General features: G+C 47.5%; 1 protein-coding gene across 4 annotated transcripts in view; it reads left to right on the plus strand.

Annotated features, from left to right (window-relative positions):
• OSBPL6 (oxysterol binding protein like 6) overlaps positions 1-26,306 on the plus strand; it is a 273,275-nt gene that overhangs the window by 152,794 nt on the left and 94,175 nt on the right. For all 4 annotated transcript variants that reach the window (XM_044303514.1, XM_044303517.1, XM_044303515.1 and 1 more), the window contains 3 exons: positions 2,214-2,267; positions 6,296-6,409; positions 8,288-8,458. In XM_044303514.1, coding sequence (XP_044159449.1) covers positions 2,214-2,267; positions 6,296-6,409; positions 8,288-8,458 — 339 coding nt within the window. The remainder of the gene's footprint in view (positions 1-2,213; positions 2,268-6,295; positions 6,410-8,287; positions 8,459-26,306) is intronic.

Below are 26,306 nucleotides of genomic sequence, written 5' to 3' on the forward strand. Positions count from 1 at the left end.
ACTGAACAACTGAACGCAATCGCAGACAAAACTGACTGAACTTGCTTGCAAAATGGTGCGAGTTTAACTGAACGCACCCTGAACGCCTCTGGACCTAATCCGGCACGCTCGTGTGAAAGAGGTTCTAGAGTTACTATAAATCATACAATTCTGACTGACTGCAGCTGCCACTAGGGGGAGCTAGGAGTTTACAGAAAACCGATTTTATTATGATGTTCCAAATATTCAAACATGGCCAGTATTCACTAATATTATGCATATGTTTTTAAATGGGGTTTTCAATTAAGAGTGCAGCTAGACAAAAACCTCTGTCCATAGAACGCTGATGGATTTGTCCTAAAAATGCAAACTGCCCAAAGCTTTTCTGCATCTGAAATTTTCATAACTATCTCTTTTTGTTAGAAAGCTGATCCCAGATTGTTCTTCCCCCGAGAACACCAGCACAGGTGAATTGAGGCATTACTCTGTTTTTCACACCGCATTCGGTGACTACATTAGGTATGGTAATATGAACGGCTTATGTTCAGGTGTTATGTTGTCATACTTATATGTCTCAATACAAGAGGTCTCATTTCAAAAAATGTCTAAATATTGCTGTATAATTTAGTAGGGTGTCAAGGGGTCACATATGCATTAGTATGGCATACCACTGTACACGTCCCGGCTATAAGTTCGGTGTATATTTCCAGAGGACGAACAGTCCCCTTGTCAGTATAGGTAAATCCCTGTATACCGCGGAAGACTTTTCTGCCTTGCAGTCTAGAAGTCAGATCTTTTAGGAGATCAGAAAACCCTTCCATGGTCTTTCCATAATATTCTTTGCTTCCCTGCCCCACTTCAAAGACGTTAATGGATTTTCACCCTTTGGACAGCGATCAATGGGACTGAATTCTCTGTGCAGTGCAGAACCGGTCTGTGTTACAGCCGTGAACCGCACTTTTAGGTAAGTATATTTTCCTACTCGTAGTTACGGTATATATACCAGAGACGTATAGCACTGACGCTAGATCGTTTTATAGTCTGCTGAATTTATGTCCCAGGCATATGCATCTGCCTCACATGTAGTGGATGTCCGGCTCCCAAGGAGATGTCCACACCCTGGAGAAACTTGGAAGAAAAGGAGGTGAGTCCAGGGAGTAAAATCATATCTTCTTTACTGACAACTGTTCACATTAAAAGACGCACGTAGTCATCTGGCCTGACGCTTTTCAGCCGTAACAACGGTCTAAGGACTCATTCAGACGCCCATATGTTGCTTCCCGCATCAGATCCCTAATTTTGCGTCTTAGATGCGGACCCATTCACTTCCATGTACCCATTTTCTTCCGTTCCACGTCTCCGCAAAACAAATAACACATGTCCTATACTTGTCAGTGAAAATCAGGACATGGCCCCGATGAAGTCTTTGGGTCCGCAAAAATGCGGAATGCAATCCGTTATTTTTGTGGACATGCTGAACTGTCCGCAAAAAAATGGATCCACATTTTTGCGGACAGCATAAATGAGCCCTTACTCATAGAGCGTTGTTACGGTTGAAACGCGTCAGGCCAGATCATGATGCCTGTTTATTAATGTGAACAGTTGTCAATAAAGAAGATGTGATTTTACTCGCTGGATCCACCTCCTTTTCTTCCATATGCATCTGCCTGTCTGCACTGCTGTATTTGTCATTAACGGAGACATGTCACCTTTGTTTCATTTCTTTTTTTAAATAATTTAAACCAGATAATGAAACAATGGAATAAGCTTTACAGCAGCCGCAGGGACCATAGACACAATAGGATATGCCTATCGTTCTCTAAACGTGTGCAGAGTTCATTGTGCAGAGAGGGGGGAAGTTAAGCCGTGACCATCACCTATCGTGAATGGTGAACCCTATGGTACCTACTGTATATAGAGAGTATACCTTTTGCTGTAATCCTGCTGTAAAGATAATGAGATGGCTGCTGAAAAGCGATCGCTAAAAAACAGGGATCACCGGCCTCTTATTACACTCAGTGGCCAGTGTGAAAACTGCAGGTTTTTAGAATTTTTGAAGAAAATATAGTGACACGAAAAATGCAAAAAATATGTTTATTATAAAAACATAATTTAAGGTACAGGTCATTTTCTGATGAGACATTCCCTTTAACTCTCATATAAAAAGTACACTGTGCAGTATGTGTATTTCCAAAGTAGCTTTTTTGTCACTTCTTTTTATATATTTTTTACAGAGATTTTTCGTCTTAGAAAATGGTATATTGAAATATTCCAAATCGCCCATTGATGTAAGTACTTCAGATGATGTTTGGTGCTGAATTCTTAATATTTTATTACCATTAGGCCTTATGCACACGACCGTTGTTGTGTCCCATGTCAGTTGTTCAGTTTTCTGGGATTTTCTGCGGACCCATTGACTTTCAATGGGTTCGTGGAAAACTCAGCTAATGCACCGTTTGTCATCCGCGTCCGTGATCTGTGTTTCCAGTCCGTGAAAAAAATATGACCTGTCCTATTTTTTTCACGGACAACGGTTCGCGGACCCATTAAAGTCAATGGGTCCATGAAAAAACACGGAGGCACACAAGATTGTCACCCGCGTCCGTTTTTTTCCTATCATTTGCATGGCAAACTTGACTTACATTTTTTTTTACTTTCCTTCATGTCCGGAGATCCTCCAAAAATAAAGGAAGACACACGGAAACAAAAACGGACACGGATCACGGAACAACGAAACCCGTTTTTGCGGAAAGCAAAAAAATACTGTCGTGTGCATCCGTGGCCGTTGTGCCGTTTTCCGTTTTTTTTCACGGACCCATTGACTTTCAATGGGTCCGTGGAAAAATCGGAAAATGCACCGTTTGGCAGCCGCATCCGTGAGCCGTGTTTCCTGGCCGTGAAAAAAATATGACCTGTCCTATTTTTTTCACGGCCAACTGTTCACGGGCCCATTCAAGTCAATGGGTCCGTGAAAGAACACGGATGCACACAAGATTGGCATCCGTGTCCGTGATCCGTGGCCGTAGGTTTTAGTTTCATACAGACGGATCCGAAGATCCGTCTGCATAAAAGCTTTTTCAGAGCTGAGTTTTCACTTCGTGAAAACTCAGATCCGACAGTATATTCTAACACAGAGGCGTTCCCATGGTGATGGGACGCTTCTAGTTAGAATACACTACAAACTGTGTACAAGACTGCCCCCTGCTGCCTGGCAGCACCCGATCTCTTACAGGGGGATATGATAGTACAATTAACCCCATCAGGTGCGGCACCTGAAGGGGTTAATTGTACTATCATATCCCCCTGTAAGAGATCAGGGCTGCCAGGCAGCAGGGGGCAGACCCCCCCCCTCCCCAGTTTGAATATCATTGTGCGGCCCCCCCCTCCCCTGTTGTTAACTCGTTGGTGGCCAGTGTGCGCACCCCCCTCCCTCCCTCCCTCTATTGTTTTAATACATTGGGGCCAGTGTGCGCGCGCCCCCCCAACCCCCCCCCTCCCTCCCTCTATTGTTTTAATACATTGGGGCCAGTGTGCGCACCCCCCCAACCCCCCCCCCCCCCCTCCCTCCCTCTATTGTAATAATAGCATTGGGGCCAGTGTGCGCACACCCCCCCCCCCCCCCCCCCCCGATCATCGGTGGCAGCGGAGTAGAAGATTTTCATACTTACCTGGCTGCTGGCTGCTGCGATGTCTGCGTCCGGCCGGGAGCTCCTCCTACTGGTAAGTGACAGCAATGCGCCGCACAGACCTGTCACTTACCAGTAGGAGGAGCTCCCGGCCGGACACAGAGATCGCAGCAGCCAGCAGCCAGGTAAGTATGAATCTTCTACTCCGCTGCCACCGATGATCGGGGGGGGGGGGGCACACTGGCCCCAATGCTATTATTACAATAGAGGGAGGGAGGGAGGGGGGTGCGCACACTGGCCACCAACGAGTTAACAACAGGGGAGGGGGGGCCCACTGGCCACCAATGAGTTAAAAACAGGGGGGGGGGGGTCTGCCCCCTGCTGCCTGGCAGCACCTGCCAGGCAGCAGGGGACAGTCATGTACACAGTTTTTTTGTATATTCTAACCTGAAGCGTCTCCATCACCATGGGAACGCCTCTGTGTTAGAATATACTGTCGGAAATGAGTTTCACGATGTAGCTCATATCCGACAGTATATTCTAACATAGAGGCGTTCCCATGGTGATGGGGACGCTACAAGTTAAAATATACCATCGGATTGGAGAAAACTCCAATCCGATGGTATAACAGAACTCCAGACTTTACATTGAAAGTCAATGGGGACGGATCCGTTTGAAATGGCACCATATTGTGTCAACATCAAACGGATCCGTCCCCATTGACTTGCATTGTAATTCAGGACGGATCCGTTTGGCTCCGCACGGCCAGGCGGACACCAAAATGACTTTTTTTTCATGTCCGTGGATCCTCCAAAAATCAAGGAAGACCAACGGACGGAAAAACGGTCACGGATCACGGACCAACGGAACCCCGTTTTGCGGACCGTGAAAAAAAACGTCCGTGTGCATGAGGCCTTAGTCAAACTCTTTGGTGTCATTAATGAATCCACAAGAGGCAGTTGGATTAGCAACAGGCAGAAAGCTTACTTTACCGAAACTTAAAGAAAAAAGCTTTGAAGCTGAAGTTCTCTGTGCTGCGGGGAAAGTCTGGTTATCCCTCCATAGCTCCAACAGACAAGATACCTGATGACAAAGTCTAAAATGCACAGAATAAGGCCTCATGCACACGGCCGTTGTTTTGGTCCGCATCCGAGCCGCAGTTTTGCACTTCAACGGGGCCGCAAAAGATGCGGACAGCACTCCGTTTGCTGTCCGCATCCGTTGCTCCGTGGTCCGCCAAAAAAATATAACCTGTCCTATTATTGTCCGACGATTTGCGGACTGCAAAACACAAAACAGTCGTGTAGCCTAAAGGTAGTAGGAGAGCCTACTGTTAAAGGGAAATAAAAGGGCCGGTGCAAATGTGCAAAACTGACAAGCGCAAATATATAGCAGCTCCCTGTGGGTGGTAAATATGTGCAAATAGTGTATATTTGAATGGATCTAGTAGCTGTTCTGATATATCTGAATATTTGCATTCCCTGGGAAATAAGGATCCTAGAGCTTCTGTTCTTAAACGCTATGATGTGCTGTTCCTCTGTTATTCCTCCTTGAAATGCACGAATAAAGAGACAGCTGTCCATAATCATACCCCTTTTCAATATGGTGTGCCCCGTCTCACTATGTAGGAGCATGGCCCATGAACAAGAAGAATGGTAACACATGGTTGTTCAATGTCCTTTTCTGGACTTAAAGGGGTTTTCCGGTAAAAATTATAATTTTTTTTACCAGTTTCTGCAGCATGGCCCCTGAAACAGAAGATTCATACTTACCTGCTCCGATCCTCTGTGCTGCCTCTGCTATCTCCATCTTCTGGTCCCCGCACTGTTACATCCGGCTGGCTATGGACATGGTCACATGCACCACTCCAGCCAATGACTGGCTTCAGCAGTGACGTGGCCACATGCAGCAGCTCTGGTTGGAGCGGTACATGTGACCGTCGTCGGTCAGAGGCCGGGACTGGAAGATGGAGAGAGCGGAGGCAGCGTGGACGACCGGAGCGGTGTGGAGCAGGTAAGTATAAATCTTCTGTTTCAGGGGCCGTGCTGCGGGAAGTTGTTAAAAAATCATTTATACAGAAAAACCTTTTTAAAATATTGATGACCGATTCTTAGGATAGGTCATCACTAGAGAGGAGTGAATTTCTAGTAATTATTTTCCGATTCCAAGTCCAATTCTGGCGAATTTTGGGTTATACATTCTACCCGAATCAGATAACCCCAGGCTTGGACTGGCCCACAGGGGTACAGGGGAATCCTGAGCAAGGTGGGCCCCTAGTCTCCCACCCCCTGCACATGTGGTACAAAGCACAACAGGCTTACTGCACTACATACATATATTCAATGTACAGCACCTCAAACAGCCTATGTTCATATAAAAAACTTGTTAGATTATTTATTATATTTGAATGTATTCATATGCTGGGCCCCCAAAATAAATTTTACTGGTGGGCCCTAGGTTCCCCAGTCCGACACTGGATAACCCCAAAAGTTGTCTATGAATCTGAAGTTTTGGGAGTTTTGAGACCAATTTGATTCTTTAGAATCTTTTTTTCTCAGCTCCAGTCATCAGGCTCAGGATGAGAATGGCAGTCGGCACCGTCCAATGTGGACGAAGGGTTTTGTGCAGTGTGATATTTTCACTCTTATGACATGTTTGGTATTATCTCAATGTCCTGTCATTATTTCCAGACTCAGAAAGGGAAAGTTCATGGCAGTATTGATGTTGGGCTGTCAGTCATGTCTATCAAGAAAAAGGCTCAGAGGATAGATCTGGACACTGAGGAGAACATTTATCATCTTAAGGTTTGTTTTACATTGACCGGTCTCTAATTTAATGGGGTTCTCTAGGAATATAATAATAAAATAAGCGAGCACCAGATGATAAAGGTAAAGATATAGCTTTACAATTTGGCCCTATGATTTCTTTATACATCCCTAACTGTTCCATTAAAGGACATCTGTTGGCAGTTTTGAACTGTTACATGTGCACTTGGCAGCTGAAGACATCTGTGTCGGTCCCATGTTCATATGTGCCCACACTGCTGAGAAAAATGATGTTTTAATATATTCAAATGAGCCTCTAGGAGCAACAGGGGTGTTGCAGTTGCACCTAGAGGCTCTGCTCTTTCTATGCCCTCTGCACTTTGATTGACAGGCGTGATGGTGTTTTCACTACCTGGACCTGTCAACCAGAGTGCAGAGGGCACAGAAGTTGCAGAGAGAGCAGAGCCTCTAGGTGTAATAGCAACGCCCCCGTTGCTCCTAGAGACTCATTTGCATATAATAAAACATCATTTTTCTCAGCAATGCAGACACATATGAACATGGGACTAACACAGATGCCTTCACCTGCCAAGCGCTCATGTAACAGGTCAGCCAGTGTCATAGGTACAAAACTGCTGACAGATGCCATTTAATGGGACAGTCAGGGATGTATAGAGAAATCATAGGGCCAAATTGTAAAGCTATATCTTGATAGCATATCTACCAACTTTGTGGTTGGTAAATTTGGGTATGTAAACCCTGCCCCGGGAACACACCCAAACACACCAAGACCGCACACTTATAGGTGGGGCTTAAATAAGCCCCTCTGGCTTTGGTCCAGGATGACCAACTTTGACAGAACTGCTTCTGAAAATTAGGGGCAGTGCCTGCAAATTCGGGACTGTTGGCAAATATGGCATAGAAAAGATCAGTTTTTCCAACTTGATAAATAATACAATTTTGGCAGTATGCAGTCACCACTAGGGGGAGCTAACTGCAAGTAGTTTTATACAGCTAGTATTTAACACAGTAGGGGTTGTAGAAATCTGTATTCAGACTCCATTTTCTTGTATAAAGGGCCACAGCAAAAAACATGGTGGTGAACATTACTTTACTTTGGGATTTTATGGGCAATGTGTGCAACTACTATTATATGTCTATTGCATTGGAGCCTTTTATCAGAGGCAATGGGAAATCTTCCTGACTTATACCACTGTCTAAAGGCTTAATAGCAATGTTCAGAAATCATCACCTTAAAGATGATGTTTAGAGATGAGCGAAGTATTGGAAAATTCGATTCGGCTGCTTCGCCGAATAAAAAAATAAAAAAATTGCTTCATGACAAATTACTTCGTCACAAAGCGCATTTCTTTGTAAGTAGTGGGTGGAATGATAGGAAGCAGCGATTGTGCCACCTCCCGTCATTGTACCCCTCAGATGCTGCGTTCATAGCTGATCGCAGCATTTGACATTAATATTACAGTGAAGAAAAATTTTTTTTTATTAAATCATGCTTACCTTATCCATTTGATCACGCAGAGCCGGCCACCGCCATCTTAATTGAAGATCTAGCGCGAAATCTTGCGTGGCCTGTGATAACGTCATGACGTCGGCCAGCGTGGTGATGTCATACGTCACCGCATACAGGATTCCGCGCGGGATCTTCAATCAAGATGGCGGTGCCCCGATTTGCACTCAAACGGATAAGGTAAGTATGATTTTTTTTGTTTTTTGTTTTTCACCCACATTCCGGAAAAAGCAATTCGTTACCATGAAGCACAAGGAAATTCGACTTCGCCGTGAATTAAATTTTCTTGTGGACTTCCATTTGCTCAAAACTAATGATTTTATACAATATATACAGTATCAACAGAACACTTTCTACCCTTCAACCATAACAGCATATTTTCTCTATAGGTGAAATCTCAGGATATTTTTGATGCTTGGGTGTCAAAGTTACGCCACCATAGACTTTACCGGCAGAATGAAATAGTGCGGTCACCAAGAGATGCCAGCTTCCATATGTTTCCATCAACGTCAACAACGGAGTCCTCACCAGCAGCTAATATAACAGTGCCAGATGGAAAGGTACTCAAATCTAACATTTTCATAAAGGCATTGCCCAACTTCACATAATTTTTTATCTATGCCCCTGAAGGTGCTCCACCTAATATAATAGGCCGGGGAACGGAAGCATTGCTAAACCGAGCCTTGGTGCTGCAACCATGTGGCAGGGAGCAGGTGAGTGGAGTTGTTACGATAGGTGGAGCACAGGGGCATAAGTAAAAAATGATGTAAAGCTGGAGAAGCCTTTAAAGGGTCACCATTAAAATGCAGTGTAATCTGCAGGCAACATCTGATAGAGCGGGAGGAGCTGAGCAGATTAATATATAGTTTTATAGAAAAAAATTCAGTATAACTTGTATTGCATTAATTTAAATTCGTGCTCGTTATGGGCTTCGAAATCCAGGAGGCGTCCTATCAGTGATTGACAGCTACCTCTGTATGCAGAGTCATAGAGGGAAGGCTGTCAATCACCAATAGGACCGCCTCCTAGACTTTAAAGCCTGGAATCAGAAGGAATTTAATTAATGAAATACAAGTTTTACAGAATCTTTTTCAATAAAACTCTATATCAATCTGCCCAGCTCCTTCTGCTCTATCACATTTTGTCTTCAGCTCAAACACCCTGTTCAACGTGACAGGTTCCCTATAAAGCGGAGGTTCCAAACCTTTTGTATGTTGTGAGCCACATTCAACTTTCAGTAATGGTCGGGAGAACAGCCAATTCAAAAATAGAAGAGAGAAATTTTAAATGTGGAGAAACAAAAAACATGAAATTGCAAATATTTGCTGATAAATATTTCAGTGTGAAATTTACACTAGTATTATACCATTCAATTTTCCACTGTTTGGTGGTAAATCTAGGATAGGTCTCCAACAATATCAATTTCCAGTTAGGACTGCCTTGGCGAGCCACACAGGGGGTCGTGAGCCATATGTGTAGCTCCTGAGTCACTGGTTGGGGACCAGTGCTTTAAAGCATCACTAATTATATGTTATATGGATAAAAACAAAAACAATTCAGGGACGTAAATGGGATTCAAAATATCAGATATAACAATTTTGGTTAGTAAAGGGGTTGTACACGTCCAGAAAAAAGTTGCATAGTATTCTTGTCTGCAGGTTTTATTTGAATGTTGTTGATACCCTTCTTGAGCTTCTTACAAGTCCTTTAAATGAGTTAGAAAAGGGGCAGAATGGGTAAATTCTGTGTATATATATTGTGGTAATGTGGACAATGCGGGAAGACGTGTGTATCCCACCCAGATACCTCAGCTGGGTGAGATAACTAAAATCCGGAAAGCTGCAGTGGTCTCAGCAAAGTATAGTTTGCTGAGACAGTTTTGTATACATTTTCTTCTGGGCTGGATTATACTTGGATTGGCAGATAGGGTTGGTGGTGGAATCTGCCAGTCCATACCCTTCCGGCACAGGTATTCCCTTTCACCTGAGGTGATCACAGATGAGGCCTGCTCTAATCAAGGAGGCATAAAACCAACCCTCTGTGTGTTAGTCATGGGGAAGGAAAGGCTGAGAAGGCCTGAGAGTGAAAGAGAAAGGCTGAGTTTGGGGGACCTAGCAACGCCTGCGGAGAGAGGGTTGCATGGCCAGAGTCAGGCGGACTTCTAGGCCACAATCCCCCAAAGGTACTGATGTTGTTGTAGTCACAGCCTGGAGGCTGCTGGACTGTTTGGGCTGAGAAAGCTACATATGATCACGTGTGTGTGTACTGTGTTCTATAGAGGTGAGTCAGGGAATGAATTCAGTATTAGGTAGTTCCTAGACGGTCAGGGGTTATTTTGGTTGCTGTATTGTGCTAAAGTGCTAGAAAATAAAGCATTGTTTGGACTTCAATCCGGTTATCTGCGAGAAATCTGTGATTGAGACACCCTGAAAGTAAACAATCCCTTACAATATATACAGAAGTGTCATGGTCTTACCTTCTCACTGTTCTCCTTCGTTTGACATGTGCTGGCGGCCATCTTGGTTTCTGGGTTTCTTGTAGCCTCCCACCCTGCGGCTTCTCCTTCCCACTGGGAGGAGCTGGATGCCTAGCTCATATATATAGGAGGTCTGTGGCTTCAGTTCCTTGCTTGGTCCTCCTGTGTTCACATGCTTCTAAGACTGCTGCTGCTTCTGGTTCCTGATCCTGGCCTCGTCTGACTACCCCGTTGGTTCCTGATCCTGGCTTCGTCTGACTACCCTGCTGGTTCCTGATCCTGGCTTCGTCTGACTACCCTGCTGGTTCCTGATCCAGGCTTCGTCTGACTACCCTTCTGGTTCCTGACCTCTGTCTACGCAAGACCCTGCTTCGGTTTAGCCATCCGTTTGGACTTTTGCTTACAGCTTGCTTTTCAATAAAGCCTTCTTATTTCCACTTATCTCTGTTGCACGTCTGGTTCATGGTTCCATGACATTAGGACCAAGCCATGAATTTTGACGGTACAGGGCCATCCTCGCTACCTACGCTGGTTGCCAGACTTGATCAGCAGGATCACCTGTTGGGTCGGTTCGCTGTGGCGTTGCAAACCCTGCTTGAACGCACGGCTCATTTCGCTTCCGTTGCCGATGGGTCGGTTGTCGCTCCTGGGCCCGCTCCTACTGACGCTCCGGTTGTTGCGCCAGAGTCTACCCCGACACCTGTTGCTGCGCCTGCGGTGTCTCGGGGTATGACCGGTTCTGCCCCCCTTCTACAGCGCTTTGGGGGAGAGCCAACTCAGTGCCGAGGTTTCCTTAACCAGGTGGGCATTTATTTCGAGTTGCTGCCACATGCCTTTCCTACTGAGAGATCAAAGGTGGGCTTCTTGATCTCGCTGCTCTCGGACAAGGCCTTGGCCTGGGCCAGCCCTTTATGGGAGAACAACAATCCGGTGGTTGCCGAGTTTTCCGGTTTTGTTGCTTCTCTTCGGAAGGTATTCGATGTGCCGGCTCGTGCTGCCTCTGCTGCGAAGCTCCTTATGTCCATCAGACAGGGTTCACGATCCGTAGCTGAATACGCCATTGAGTTTCGTACCCTGGCAGCAGAGGTGGGCTGGAATAATGAGGCTCTGGTCGCTGCTTTCTCTCATGGTCTCTCGGATGCCTTGAAGGATGAGGTTGCAGCTAAGGACCTACCAGTGGAGCTCGAGTCTCTTATTTCTTTCCTGATTTTGATTGACACCAGACTCAGGGAGAGACCTTCCTTTAAGGAGAGCCTGCGGAGGCCTTCTAACAGATTGGCGCCTACGTTTGCTGTCCCACCCGTGCCTCCCTCTCCTCCCATGCCTCCTGGGGATGACTTGTCTGGGGGTGAACCCATGCAGCTGGGGTTTGCTCGCCTGTCCGAGGGGGAGAGGGTACTCCGGAGACGCGAGGGCCGATGCATGTACTGTGGTCTCGGTGGGCATTTTCGGTTGGCATGTCCGAACCGCCCGGGAAACGCTCGCACCTGAGATCCTGTCGGGGGCAGATCTTGGGTGGAGTCTCCTCGTCCCCGGTTTCCCGTGTTGACAAACCACTGATCACTGTTGTCCTCTCCTGGGTCGGGGGCTCGGTGACGACCCAGGCGTTGGTGGACTCTGGTGCTGGTGGTTTGTTCATTGATAGTGTGTTCGCTGCCGCCAATTCCATTCCTCTGCAGCCTCGAGGTTCCCCACTGGCTCTTGAGGCGATAGACGGCAGACCCCTTCTGCTGCCACACGTGACTCATGAGACCCTTCCAGTGGGGATAGCCATTGGTGCCGTTCACAGAGAGTCGGTCTGTCTCCAGGTGATTTTGTCTCCACACTACTCGGTGGTCTTGGGGTACCCCTGGCTCCAGAAGCATAATCCGACTTTCGATTGGAGATCGGCCGAGATCCTCTCGTGGTCACCGCAGTGTGGGGCTAGTTGCATCCATGGGCCTGTCAAGTTGCTGTGTACTTCCTCGGACTATCTGTTGCCTCCTGAATACGAAGAGTACCGGGATGTATTCGATAAGGTGCGCGCGGTTGCCCTACCTCCGCACCGCCCATACGATTGTGCCATAGAGTTACAATCTGGTGCCGTTCCTCCTCGTGGCAAAGTCTACCCACTGTCGGTAGCGGAGAATGAGGCCATGGAGGAGTACGTGAGGGAGGCGCTTTCACGCGGACACATTCGCAAATCCTCGTCCCCGGCAGGGGCTGGATTTTTCTTTGTGAAAAAGAAGGGGGGTGAGTTGAGGCCTTGTATCGATTACAGGGGTCTCAATCGCATCACGATCAAGAACGCTTACCCGATACCCTTGATTTCCGAGCTGTTCGATCGCCTCAAAGGGGCCACGGTCTTTACCAAACTCGACCTGAGGGCGGCATATAACCTGGTAAGGATCAAGGCGGGCGATGAGTGGAAGACCGCGTTTAACACCAGGACCGGTCATTATGAATCCTTGGTTATGCCCTTTGGGTTGTGCAATGCGCCCGCAGTCTTCCAGGAATTCATCAACGATGTTTTCCGTGACCTGTTGCAGCAGTGTGTGGTGGTCTATTTGGATGACATCTTGGTATATTCTGAATCCATGGAGGCCCACATTTTGGATGTCAGACGAGTGTTGCAACGGTTACGAGAGAACAGGCTGTTCGGTAAGCTTGAGAAATGCGAGTTTCACCGATCCCAGGTAACCGTCTTAGGTTACATCATTTCCGCTGAGGGGTTCTCCATGGATCCTGAGAAGGTTTCGGCTGTCTTACAGTGGCCCCAGCCCAGTGGTCTCCGTGCCCTGCAGCGCTTTTTGGGCTTCGCCAATTATTATCGGAAGTTCATCAGGGACTTTTCTATGCTAGCCAAGCCTCTCACGGATCTGACCAGGAAGGGCAGTAATTTCCAGGTCTGGCCGCTCGAGGCCATCCGAGCTTTTGAGGCTCTAAAGTCCGCCTTTGTGTCGGCTCCGATTCTGTCGCATCCCAACCCTGGGTTGCCCTTTGTCCTCGAGGTGGACGCGTCTGAGACGGGAGTAGGCGCCCTCCTGTCTCAGCGTAGAACACCCGAGGGTCCTCTGCTTCCCTGTGGGTTTTACTCCCGGAAACTGTCTTCCGCGGAGTGCAACTATCAGATTGGTGACAGGGAGTTATTGGCCATCGTGCAGGCCCTTAAAGAATGGAGGCACTTGCTCGAGGGTTCGGTGGTTCCAGTTCTCATCCTGACGAACCACAAGAATCTGACCTACCTTTCTGAGGCCAAGAGATTGACACCACGTCAGGCCAGATGGGCTCTGTTCTTGTAACGTTTTAATTACGTGGTCTCCTACCTACCCGGTTCCAAGAACATCAGAGCGGATGCCTTATCACGGCAGTACTCCGAGCTGTCCGGGGAGGAGTCGATTCCGACTTCGGTCTTACCTCCGAATCAGATCCTGGCCGCCATTCGCACCAGCCTGACCTCTCCCCTGGGTGAGCAGATTTTGGCGGCTCAATCTGGTGCTCCCTCTGGGAGACCCAACGGCAGGTGTTTTGTGCCTGAGGAGTTGCGTACTCGGTTGTTGCGAACCTACCATAACTCCAAGGCCGCGGGGCATCCTGGAAAGAATCAGCTGTCCTGGGCTGTTTCACGTCTGTTCTGGTGGCCTTCTCTACGTTCCGACATTGCCGCATATGTAGCGGCATGCTCCGTTTGTGCCCAGAGTAAGTCCCCTCGGCACCTTCCGTTGGGCCTTTTGCAACCCATAGCCACCGGGGAGCGCCCATGGTCATACCTGGGGATGGATTTCATTGTGGACCTCCCTGCATCCCGAGGCCATACGGTCATTCTCATGATTGTGGATCGGTTTTCCAAAATGTGCCACTGTGTTCCTCTCAAGAAGTTACCCTCTGCACAAGAGTTGGCCACGATTTTCGCCAGGGAGGTCTTCCGGTTGCACGGTTTGCCCAAGGAGATTGTGTCGGATCGGGGGAGTCAGTTTGTGTCCAGGTTCTGGCGTGCCTTTTGCTCCCAGTTGGGGATTCATCTCTCTTTCTCCTCGGCCTACCACCCTCAGTCCAATGGGGCCACAGAACGATCCAATCAGGCCTTGGAGCAATTCCTTCGTTGCTATGTCTCCGATCACCAAGACAATTGGGTTGACCTCCTGCCTTGGGCTGAGTTTGCCAGGAACACGGCGGTGAACTCTTCCTCTGGGACGTCTCCCTTCATGGCCAATTATGGGTTCCAACCTGCCGTGTTACCGGAGGTATTCTCTCCCCAGGATATTCCGGCTGTGGAGGATCACCTTTCCGTCCTACGTGCTTCTTGGGTACAGATCCAGAGGTCCCTTGAGGTCTCTGCGCAGCGCCAGAAACTCCAGGCTGATCGCAGACGAGCGCCCGCTCCTTCCTACCAGGTCGGAGACCGTGTATGGTTGTCCACCCGCAACCTCAACCTTCGAGTGCCCACTCCCAAGCTGGCGCCTCGCTTTGTTGGTCCCTTCCGAGTGCTTCGCAGGGTAAACCCGGTAGCCTATGCCCTTGCGCTTCCTCCTGGCATGCGGATCTCCAACGTGTTTCATGTCTCCCTGTTGAAGCCATTGGTGTGTAATCGTTTCACTTCCTCGGTTCCTCGGCCCCGTACGGTCCAAGTGGGCAATCGTGAGGAATATGAAGTGAGCAATATCCTGGACTCACGCCTGGTCCGCGGTCGGTTGCAGTTTTTGGTCCATTGGAGCGGTTATGGTCCTGGGTTCCCTCCGCAGATGTCCATGCTCCTGCTTTGCTCCGAGCCTTCCACGCACGCTTCCCTCAGAAACCGTTCCTTACTCCGCGGAGTAGGGGCCCTTGAGGGGGAGGTACTGTCATGGTCTTACCTTCTCACTGTTCTCCTTCGTTTGACATGTGCTGGCGGCCATCTTGGTTTCTGGGTTTCTTGTAGCCTCCCACCCTGCGGCTTCTCCTTCCCACTGGGAGGAGCTGGATGCCTAGCTCATATATATAGGAGGTCTGTGGCTTCAGTTCCTTGCTTGGTCCTCCTGTGTTCACATGCTTCTAAGACTGCTGCTGCTTCTGGTTCCTGATCCTGGCCTCGTCTGACTACCCCGTTGGTTCCTGATCCTGGCTTCGTCTGACTACCCTGCTGGTTCCTGATCCTGGCTTCGTCTGACTACCCTGCTGGTTCCTGATCCAGGCTTCGTCTGACTACCCTTCTGGTTCCTGACCTCTGTCTACGCAAGACCCTGCTTCGGTTTAGCCATCCGTTTGGACTTTTGCTTACAGCTTGCTTTTCAATAAAGCCTTCTTATTTCCACTTATCTCTGTTGCACGTCTGGTTCATGGTTCCATGACAAGAAGTAATACCTCACTTATCTCCCAACATTGCCGTTCTGATGCTTACTGGATCCCCACTGGTCTGTTCTTCCTGGTCCCGTCTTGACCCACAGGAAATGGCAGAGATGCCTGCTCGGTCAGTTCCAGTTTGCGTTGGATTAGATCAGTGAGGCGAGTATCCTTATTCCAAAAAGTTTTATCCCACTCTCCAGTACTAAGGGGGGGATTTATCAAACTGGTTTAAAGTAGAACTGGTTAAGTTGCCCATAGCAACCACCTTTCATTTTCGAAAGGAGCTCTGACAAATGAAAGGTGGAATCTGATTGGTAACTGAGCCAGTTCTACTTTACTCCAGTTTGATAAATCTCCCCCTAAGTACTTTCTCAAAAAAGATGTGACTTATAATTGTTATGCTAAAAGGGTTTTCCCACAATGTCACTTGTATATGATTGCTGGGTTCCCACCACTAGGACCCCCACCAATAATTAGAACAGTTTTGAGAACCCTGTTCCTGCTCACTGCACTACTACAGTGAGGAAGAATTAGAACAGAGTGGTGATTGAGCAGTCGCTGTACAAGTTGTCTTTATCAGTCCAGTAGACTTTGAAGGGCAGACATCATCGACTACTTCTCTATTCTGACTCTTCCACACTGTGTGGTGAGTAAGAACAGGAGGAAGGGCTTGAGACCCCCTGTGATGAATACCGCACCTCACGTCGAGCTCACGAGATACGGTATAGTCACTGGTTACCAAGACGTGATGTTACGCCCTCCCGGAGGAGCAGGTAAGGTAAGCTTAGTACAGTTTACACAGTTGCCTCCTGTCCATGCGGGCACAGAGAGGCAGAGGGTTAGAGACACTCGTCACAACCCTGACAAGCTAAGAGAGCCTTTTCACTGCCCCAGTGAAACAGCGCTTTCTCAGTCCGTGTAGACTGCTACCAGTTTCTCGTTTGATATAAGCCTGGTCTGCTAACGGGATTTTATAGGGTGAGAAACCAACCCGCGGTAGCGTATAACTATGCGGAAACACGGACGTGGGGATTCATGATAGAGATACAGGACAGCACAAGAGAATATATACAGTGGTCCGATGTGCAGAATACAGGTGGTATTGTACAAACCGGATTAAACAGAGCAAAAAGTCAGTTTACCAGATGGATGGTTGATGAATAATGGTTCCTGTAATCCTTGGCTGTCATCACATGGGAGGCAGTGATGTCAGCAGTGTTAAAGGTCCCTCCAAACACGATGCTCATCGTGACCCCGCCTTCTGAGAGAAGACGCTGGACTCTGCCTGTATGAGTCTTTTCACCTGTAGTCAGCCCGCCCCTCCCTGCCTCTGGGAGGGATTCCCCCGTCCTCCTGGTCCTAGCAGCCAAACGACCCACAAAACCCATTAGGGCCCATAGCTCCAGACCAGAAGGTCATAGGGAGATGGTTCTGGGACCAACGAGTCCGCCTGGGTTCCGGCTACAGATAGAGTCCACACATGGCACCGTTATTAGGTTTCTGTGGGGAGATCTCCGTATCTCCCCTCCCTGGCATCCTACCACACAACTACAAGCAGGAGCCTGTCCATCTTGGCCACAGAGTCGCAAATATATATCTGGTTTAGGCCTGTGATGGACGGGCGATTCATAATTCCTTATGAAATCGCCGGTTCCATGATGTCTGATAGTTGCTTTTGTTCTGAGGAATGACTTAGACCCCCTGCAGAGAAGTTTTCATGCAGGATCCGTGCTGTCGGAATGGAGGTGTGAAATGTAACCAAATGTGTCCTGCTAGGAGTTTTCTGCTATCTGGCTGTGCTTTGAAGCAGGGCCCCCCTGGGGAGTTTGATTCCCTCTGCCACCCCTGGAGCAAATGGCAGGAATGAAATCATACTCCATATTCACATTTGCTCAAACTGAAAAAAGCAGAACAGTCACTTGGTGTTAGTTCACACACAAAATAACAGAGAGCTTCACCTGGCTCCTTTACTGGAATGAGCCCTGTGCTGGCCGATCGCACAGCCACATAAAGTTTCCTTACAGGATGCTGGGCGCTCTGTACGCCTGTGTCGGGGTCCAGGCCTCAGCTCCACACACTGCAAAAAACACTCAGACCACAGTGATTTTCCTTCCTTCTCCTCCCAGCTGAGGTTGCTGCCTGGGAATTTAAATCCCAGCTCCAAAACCTGGTTCTGGAATGTGGGGAGTAGGCACCCGCCCAACTCTTTACCTACTCCCAATAAAAGCCGGCCCGGATTGGCTTTGCAGCCATACTAAGTATTAAAGGTGTCAACAGCTTCTGCTGTTAACACACAAAATCCGACTCTTACCTCACCGAGGCCAGGAACTTCGGTGACACGTATCTGCCATCCATCACGGAACCCTGCTCCTTACCACATACCCCCCCCTTTGTTCAACCCTGAGGGGGTGGACACACGAAAAACAGGAGAGGGTGTCCGCATTCCTCAGTAATCGGCCAGCTTTGTGCTCCACTATAAATTTGTAATTCTGTAGAGACAGAAACCACCTGGTGACTCGGGCATTCCTCTCTTTGGCCTGGCTCATCCACTTAAGAGGGGAGTGATCAGTCACCAGGCGGAAGCTTCTGCCCAACAGATAGTAACGGAGAGCCTCGAGTGCCCATTTGATGGCGAAGCACTCTCTCTCCACTATACTATACCTGGTCTCGGCTGGGGTGAGTTTACGGCTGAGAAAGACAACAGCATGCTCCTCCCTGTTGACTTCCTGAGACAGTACAGTCCCAAGGCCAACCTCAGAGGCGTCGGTCTGAACTATGAACTCCTTCTTGATATCGGGGGTTACCAAAACCGGGGACCCACACAGGGCAGACTTCAAGGAGGAGAAAGCCTTTTCCGCCTGTTCATTCCAGCAGACTGTCCCTGACTTACTCCCTTTTAATAACCCTGTCAGTGGCGCAGCTATAGTGGCAAAGTGGGGCACAAACCTCATGTAATATCCTACAATTCCCAGGAATGATTTTACCTGCCGAGTAGTGACGGGCCTGGGCCAATTTCTGATTGCCTCAATTTTGTGTACCTGAGGTTTTATAACTCTGCGACCAATTACATATCCCAGGAACTTGGCCTCCTCTAACCCTACTGCGCATTTTTTCGGATTCGCGGTTAAGCCTGCCTTCCTAATGGAGTCCACTACAGCCTGCACCTTAGGTAAATTACTCTCCCAGTCGGTACTGTGGACGAGGATATCGTCCAAGTATGCCGAGGCGTACTGACGATGGGGTCGCAGGACAATATCCATTAACCTTTAGAAAGTGGCGGGGGCTCCATGCAGACCAAAGGGTAATACGTTATACTGATACAGGCCTTGCGGTGTAACAAAAGCCGTTTTTTCTTCATTTAGTCTGCAGAAGTCGTTACAGAAGTGTAGGGTCCCGTCCGGCTTGGGCACCAAGACTATTGGACTAGCCCACTTGCTTTTCGACTCCTAGATGACATCTAATTGTAACATCCATTGCACCTCTTCTGAAATGGCTGGTCGGCGGGTACCCGATAGGGTCTCAACCGGACAATGACCCGAGGTTCCGTGACAATGTCATGGCAAATGACAGAGGTGAGTCCCGGAAGGTCCGAGAACACATCCGTGTTCCTGCTAACGAACTCCTTGACCTCTTGAGCCTGTTTAGAAGACAGATTGTTACTAACCTTTATCGTGGCAACAGCTTCCGCCGAGTTAGACCGGGGAACTGGACACTCTAACCCTAAAAATCCTGGCCGAGGATGGCCATCCAGACTCGTCTCCCTATCTCGCCAGGGGTTTAATAAATTCACATGGTACACCTGCTCCGGCCTCCTCAGTCCGGGCTGGTGTACCTTGTAGGTCACTGTTCCCATTTTCTCAAGTATTTCGTATGGACCCTGCCACCTAGCCAAGAATTTACTGTCGACTGTAGGGACCAGTACCAGAACCCGGTCTCAAGGGTTAAAGTTCCGCACCCGAGCCTGGAGATTATATACCCCCCCCCCCCCCCCCCTTGGGCACGCTGGGCGGCTTCCATATGTTCCCTTACCAGTGGCAGCACTGTCTCCATCCGTTCCTGCATCTGGGTGACATACTCAATCAGGCTCTTATGGGGAGTAGGTTGTTCTTCCCACGCCTCTTTAGCTATGTCCAGCAGACCTCACGGATGCCGACCATACAACAGTTTGAAGGGCGAGAACCCCGTCGACGCCTGGGGGACTTCTCGCACCGCGAACATAAGATAGGGCAACAGAAGATCCCAATCCTTCCCATCCTTAGATACCACCCGTTTTAACATATTTTTAAGAGTCTGGTTGAACCTTTCTACGAGGCCGTCTGTCTGCGGGTGATACACGGACGTCCGCAGCTGTTTTATGCAGAACAATTTACATAGCTCCCTCATGACCTTGGACATAAACGGGGTCCCCTGGTCAGTCAATACCTCTTTAGGGAGCCCCACTCAGGAGAACATCTCCATTAACTCCCGGGCTATTAACTTAGCCGACGTATAACGAAGTGGCACCGCCTCGGGGTACCGCGTGGCATAATCCAAGATTACCAGGATGTGTTGGTGACCCCTAGTGGACTTCGGGATGGGGCCTACCAAGGGACTACAGAAATGGGGCTGAGGGCTAGTAATCTGGCAAGTTGGGCAAGACTCACAATACTGTGCCACCTCTTTAAACACACTGGACCAGTAAAACCGCTGTAGAACTCGGTCCTGTGTTTTCTGCTGGCCCAGGTGACCCCCAAGAACATGTTGGTGGGCTAATTCTAATACGATCTTACGGTAAGGCTTGGGCACCACCAACTGTTCAATTTGCTCCCCCCGTAACTGATTTCCCTGTAACTGATTTTTTATAGCAATTCTTGGTGAACGACAAACCGGGGAAACATAGATTCCGCCCCCGGTTGTTGCGGCTCACCCTCTACTATCACCACATTTTCCCAGGCCCAAATCAGGGTGGGATCCCGGTGCTGTGCAGTACCAACATTTTCACCAGTGATGTTGAGGTCTGCCAACTCCGGTCCTGGTGGCAACTCCTCCACGTCTCCCACCATCACATTTAGTGGGGTTGTCTCCTCCTCCTCAGAGGTGGATACCCCCACTGTGGGCCCTTCGGCCTCAGGTTCCCAGGGCTATGGGTTCCCCCCTGAGCAGGGCCACTCTGGTGGGGCTACCCCTGACCTGTGTGTATCATCACATTTAACCTCTGGCCACAGGGACGGGAAACCGGGGAAGTCTCTCCTTATTACTAGTTCGTGTGGGAGGGTGGTGGCTACGGCCACCTCGTGAGTCCACTTGCCGGCCACCGTGGACAAGGTCACTTGGGCGGTGGGATAATCCCAATGAATACATACCACCCCCACCTTTCGACCCGTGGGGCAGCACCAGGGCAGCGCTAACTAGGGTCACCAGGCTCCCTGAGTCCAGCAGCGCCACCACCAAAGTATCTCCCACCTTCACTTGGCACAGGTGGCTTGTGTCTAAGGTCTCAAGGGTACCGGCTGCACAGAGTCTCCTGGCATACAATGACTGCCGATAGCCATAGTTGGTGTCCATGGGTTCGTCTTGACGGGGACAGTCAGCTCTTATGTGACCCGGTTCCTGGCACCGCCAGCAGATAATGGGAGCCGGGTCTACGGGCACATCCCGAGCAGGCTTTGCTGGAACCGGCCATCGGGTCGAAGGCGGGGCTTTCCTGACTTTAACCGGCCCCCTCCCAAAAGAACCCCCTTGTATATTTTTAGTGAACTCAAAACGCTCCACGAGGTCGACCATCTCTAGGGCGTTACCCGGCGATACCTGGCCTACCCAGTGTTGAAGAGTGAATGGCAAAGCCCTCCAGAAGATGTCAGCCAACACCCGGTCCAGCATAGCAGCGGGGCTCAGTGTCTCTGGCTGCAGCCATTTTTGTAAACGAGACAACAAGTCATAGTACTGGGATCTGGCAGGTTCAGCCGGGTTAAACTCCCACTGATGCACCCGCTGAGCCCATACCAAAACGTTCACCCCCAGTCTGGCCAATATCTCACCCTTGACGACCTGGTAATCAGCCACTTGGTCCTCGGGCAGATCGAAGAAAAACCTGCTGGGGTCCAGACGACAGGAATGGAGCGATAATCTCAGCCCATTGGTCTCGGGGCAGCTTCTCCCGGATGGCGACTTTCTCAAACACCGCCAGGTAGGTCTCGACATTGTCAGAGGAACCCATCTTTGGGATGGCGGCCCGAACCGCTTTCCTGGCATCAAAAGTGCTCCGGGTTGCTCCTGCTGCTTGCAACGCCATTACATGTCGTAACAGCAGCTGGTTAGTTACTTGCTGCTGTTTGTTCGCCTCCCGCTGCTGCAGGTTAGCCTCCACGAGGGCTTTCACAACAGCCTCACATCTTGTCAGGGAACTCAGGGCGCAGCTTTGCCGGCTTAATGTATGGCATCCACCGGTGTTTAAGGCAAAACAAAACTTTCCCGGCCCTCAGGCCAGCCTCACTGCACCTGCCTGCATCCGACACCAAATGTGGGGAATTACTCCGGTAGACAGGGGTGCAGTATAGAGGCAAATGGAGTCCAGGTAATGAAGCAAAAGAGCGTTTATTTATTACTTGCTCAAACAGAAAAGCAAAACAGTCACTTGGTGTTAGTTCACACACAAAATAACAGAGCTTCACCTGGCTCCTTTACTGGAATGAGTCCTGTCCTGGCCGATCGCACAGCCGCATAAAGACAATGACAGGGTGCTGGGCGCTCTGTACGCCTGTGTCGGGGTCCAGGCCTCAGCTCCACACTGCAAAAACCACCCAGACTCACAGTGATTTTCCTTACTTCTCCTCCCAGCTGAAGCTGCTGCCTGGGAATTTAAATCCCAGCTCCAAAATCTGGTTCTGGAACGTGGGGAGTAGGCACCCGCCCAACTCTTTACCTACTCCCAGTAAGAGCCGGCCCGGATTGGCTTTGCAGCCATACTAAGTATTAAAGATGTCAACAGCTTCTGCTCTTACCTCACCGAGGCCAGGAACCTCGGTGACACGTATCTGCCATCCATTACGGTACCCTGCACCTTACCACAATATATAAATTTCCATATACATATATAAATTAATTTTAGTTAGGAAGTGTTAGGGCTGTTTCACACGAGCGGATGCCTTGCGTGTCATCCGCAGTGTGAATGAGAGCCAAGCCCCGCACTGGACAGCAGAGACATGGAGCATCAACATGATTAATAATACTCTGTGCCTGTCTGTGATCTTTTTACTACAAAATCACAGTGAGATAAAGTTATACAAATAGTATTGTAAAGCAGCACACTCAGACCTCTACGACCCCACCGGAATGCACCAGCCGAACCACGACCACAGATCCTCAGCGGTCCACCGAATAGCACAAAACAAAAGGTGAAGGCAGCATCTCCAGTGTATTCTTTTTATTGGACAAACCTTACAGAATGCGTGCAGTAAAAGCCAGACAGTTGTCTGGCTTTTACTGCACGCATTCTGTAAGGTTTGTCAAATAAAAGGAATACACTGGAGATGCTGCCGTCACCTTTTGTTTAGTGAGATAAAGTTGTCACTGATTTTGTAGAAAGATCTTAGAGAGGCACAGAGCATTATAAATCATGTTAATGCTCCGTGTCTCTGCTGTTCAGAGCGCGGCTTGGCTCTCATTCACGCTGCGGATGACACGCAAGGCATCCGCTCGTGTGAAACAGCCCTTAGGGTAGATTTTTGCACGCACATAATATCTGTGTGCGTGCATCCTGCACCTGCTGAGCGCTGATCAAAAACATCCATTTTTCTGACGAGTCTGCTCAGTTTACTGTACAGATTATTTTTCCCCATGGATGGTGCTCCCGCTGGACTTTTTTTCTATATATATATATATATACAGTACAGACCAAAAGTTTGGACACACCTTTTCATTCAAAGAGTTTTCTTTATTTTCATGACTATGAAAATTGTAGATTCACACTGAAGGCATCAAAACTATGAATTAACACATGTGGAATTATATACATAACAAAAAAGTGTGAAACAACTGAAAATATGTCATATTCTAGGTTCTTCAAAGTAGCCACCATTTGTTTTGATGCTAAAGAACATATTTTCAGTTGTTTCACACTTTTTCATTATGTATATAATTCCACATGTGTTAATTCATAGTTTTGATGCCTTCAGTGTGAATCTACAATTTTCATAGTCATGAAAATAAAGAAAACTCTTTGAATGAGAAGGTGTGTCCAAACTTTTGGTCTGTACTGTATATATATATATATATATATATATAACAAAAGGGAATTCGGCGGCACCAGTACGCTGGCTCAGGTGCTATGTCCAAGGGAATGAGCTTCACCCTTAATATATATGCGGAAATGGGACAGCACTCCAAGACTTGACAAGAATAAATATCTTTATTCACCCATGTGAAAAAATAGCAGCAACGTTTCAGCTCACAACTGAGCCTTTCTATATATATAAATAAAAATCTGGCCTGATCCTGAAGGGGTTAATCTTCAGGACCCTACCATTTTTCACCTTACGGGCCAGACCATTTTTTGCAAATTTGACATGTGCCACTTTATGTGGTGATAACTGTAAAACGCTTTTACTTATCCAATCCATTCTGAGATAGTTTTTTCGTCACACATTGTTCTTAAAATTGGAGAAAAATATTTCATTTTTATTTATGAAAAAATACCACATTTACCAAAAATTTGGAAAAATTTTCACTTTTCAAAATTTTAATTTCTCTGCTCTTAAAACAGATAGTGATACCTCCTAAAATAGTTATTACTTTACATTTTCCATATGTCTACTAGCGTTAGAAAAATCCGTCAGGCAGTTCCATTGTCGGAACTGCCTGCCGGATCCGGAAATCCATATGCAAATGGCTATAATTTAAAGTTTCCGGATCCGTCTGACAAATGCATTGCAATACCGGATCCGTCTCTCTGGTGTCATCCGGAAAAACGGATCCGGTATTTATCTTTTTCACAGATATAAAGGTCTGCGCATGCGCAGACCGGGAAACCGGATCCGTTTTTTAGGAACATTCGGTACCGGATCTGGCATTAATACACTTCAATGCAAATTAATGCCGGATTAGGCAATCCGGCAAGGGACTGAACTGAAGACATCCTGATGCATACTGAACGGATTGCTTTCCATTCAGAATGCCTTGGGACAAAACTGAAGCGTTTTTTTAAAGTTTAACGCTAGTGTGAAAGTAGCCTTAGAAATTTAGAAGCAAATCTTAAAATTTTTAAGAAAATTTCCAATACCCAATTTTTAATGACCAGTTCAGGTCTGAAGTTACTTTGTGGGGCTTACATAATAGAAACCACCCATAAATGGCCCCATTTTAGAAACAACACCCCTCAAGGTATTCAAAACGGATTTTCTAAACTTTGTTAACCCTTTAGGTGTTCCACAAGAATTAAAGGAAAATGTAGATGAAATTTCAGAATTTCACTTTTTGGGCAGATTTTCCATTTTAAGAACTTTTTTCCAGTAACAAAACAAAGGTTAACAGCCAAACAAAACTCAATATTTATTGTCCTGATTCTGTAGTTTACAGAAACACACCATATGTGGTCGTAAACTGCTGTACGGACACACAGCAGGGCGCAGAAGGAAACAAAGTTGTCATTTCACATTTGAAGACCCCCTGATGCACCACTAGAGTAGAAACTCCCAAAAAATGACCCCATTTTGGAAACTACGGGGCAGTTTTTGGGAGTTTCTACTCTAGTGGTGCATCAGGGGGTCTTCAAATGTGAAATGACAACTTCGTTTCCTTCTGCGCCCGGTGACAGTTTTGTTGGTACTATTTTAGGGTACATAGGATTTTTGGTTGCTCTGTATTACTTTTTGTGAGGTAAGGTAACAAAAAGTAGCTGTTTCGGCACCGTTTTTATTTTTTAGTTTTTACAGTGTTCATCTGACAGGTTAGATCATGTGCTATTTTTATAGAGCAGGTTGTTACGGATGCGACAATACCAAATTATTTTTTAGTGACTCCATATTTTGAAAGCCATATTTTTATTTATTTTTTGGGCGACTGTCTTATGTTGAGGCTCATTTTTTTTGGTATGAAATGACGGTTTGATTAGTACTATTTTAGGGTGCATATGAATTTTTGATCACTTGGTATTACACTTTTTTGATGTAAGGTGAGAATTTTTTTTTTTTTTACACAGTTTTATTTGTGTTCACCTGAGGGGTTATATCATGTGATAGAAACATAGAAACATAAAAATAATAGAATGTGTCAGCAGATAAGAACCATTTGGCCCATCTAGTCTGCCCAATGTGATATTTTTATACGTATGCGGCAATACCTAATATGTATACTTTTTTTTTACACAATAAATGCATTTTTGAAACAAAAAATCATGTTTTAGTGTCTCCATATTGTGAGAGCCATAGTATTTTTTATTGTTTGTGCGATTGTGTTAGGTAGGGTCTCATTTTTTGCGGGATGAGATGGCGGTTTTATTGGTACTATTTTGGGGTGCGTATGACTTTTTTTATTGCTTAATATTACACTTTTTGTGATGTAAGTGACAAAAAATAGCTTTTTTGCCACAGATTTTATATTTAATTTTTTCCGGTGTTCACCTGAGGGGTTGTTAGGTCATGTGATATTTTTATACA

The sequence above is a fragment of the Bufo gargarizans genome, chromosome 8, assembly GCF_014858855.1.
Source record: "Bufo gargarizans isolate SCDJY-AF-19 chromosome 8, ASM1485885v1, whole genome shotgun sequence".
NCBI classification, from domain to species: Eukaryota; Metazoa; Chordata; class Amphibia; order Anura; family Bufonidae; genus Bufo; species Bufo gargarizans.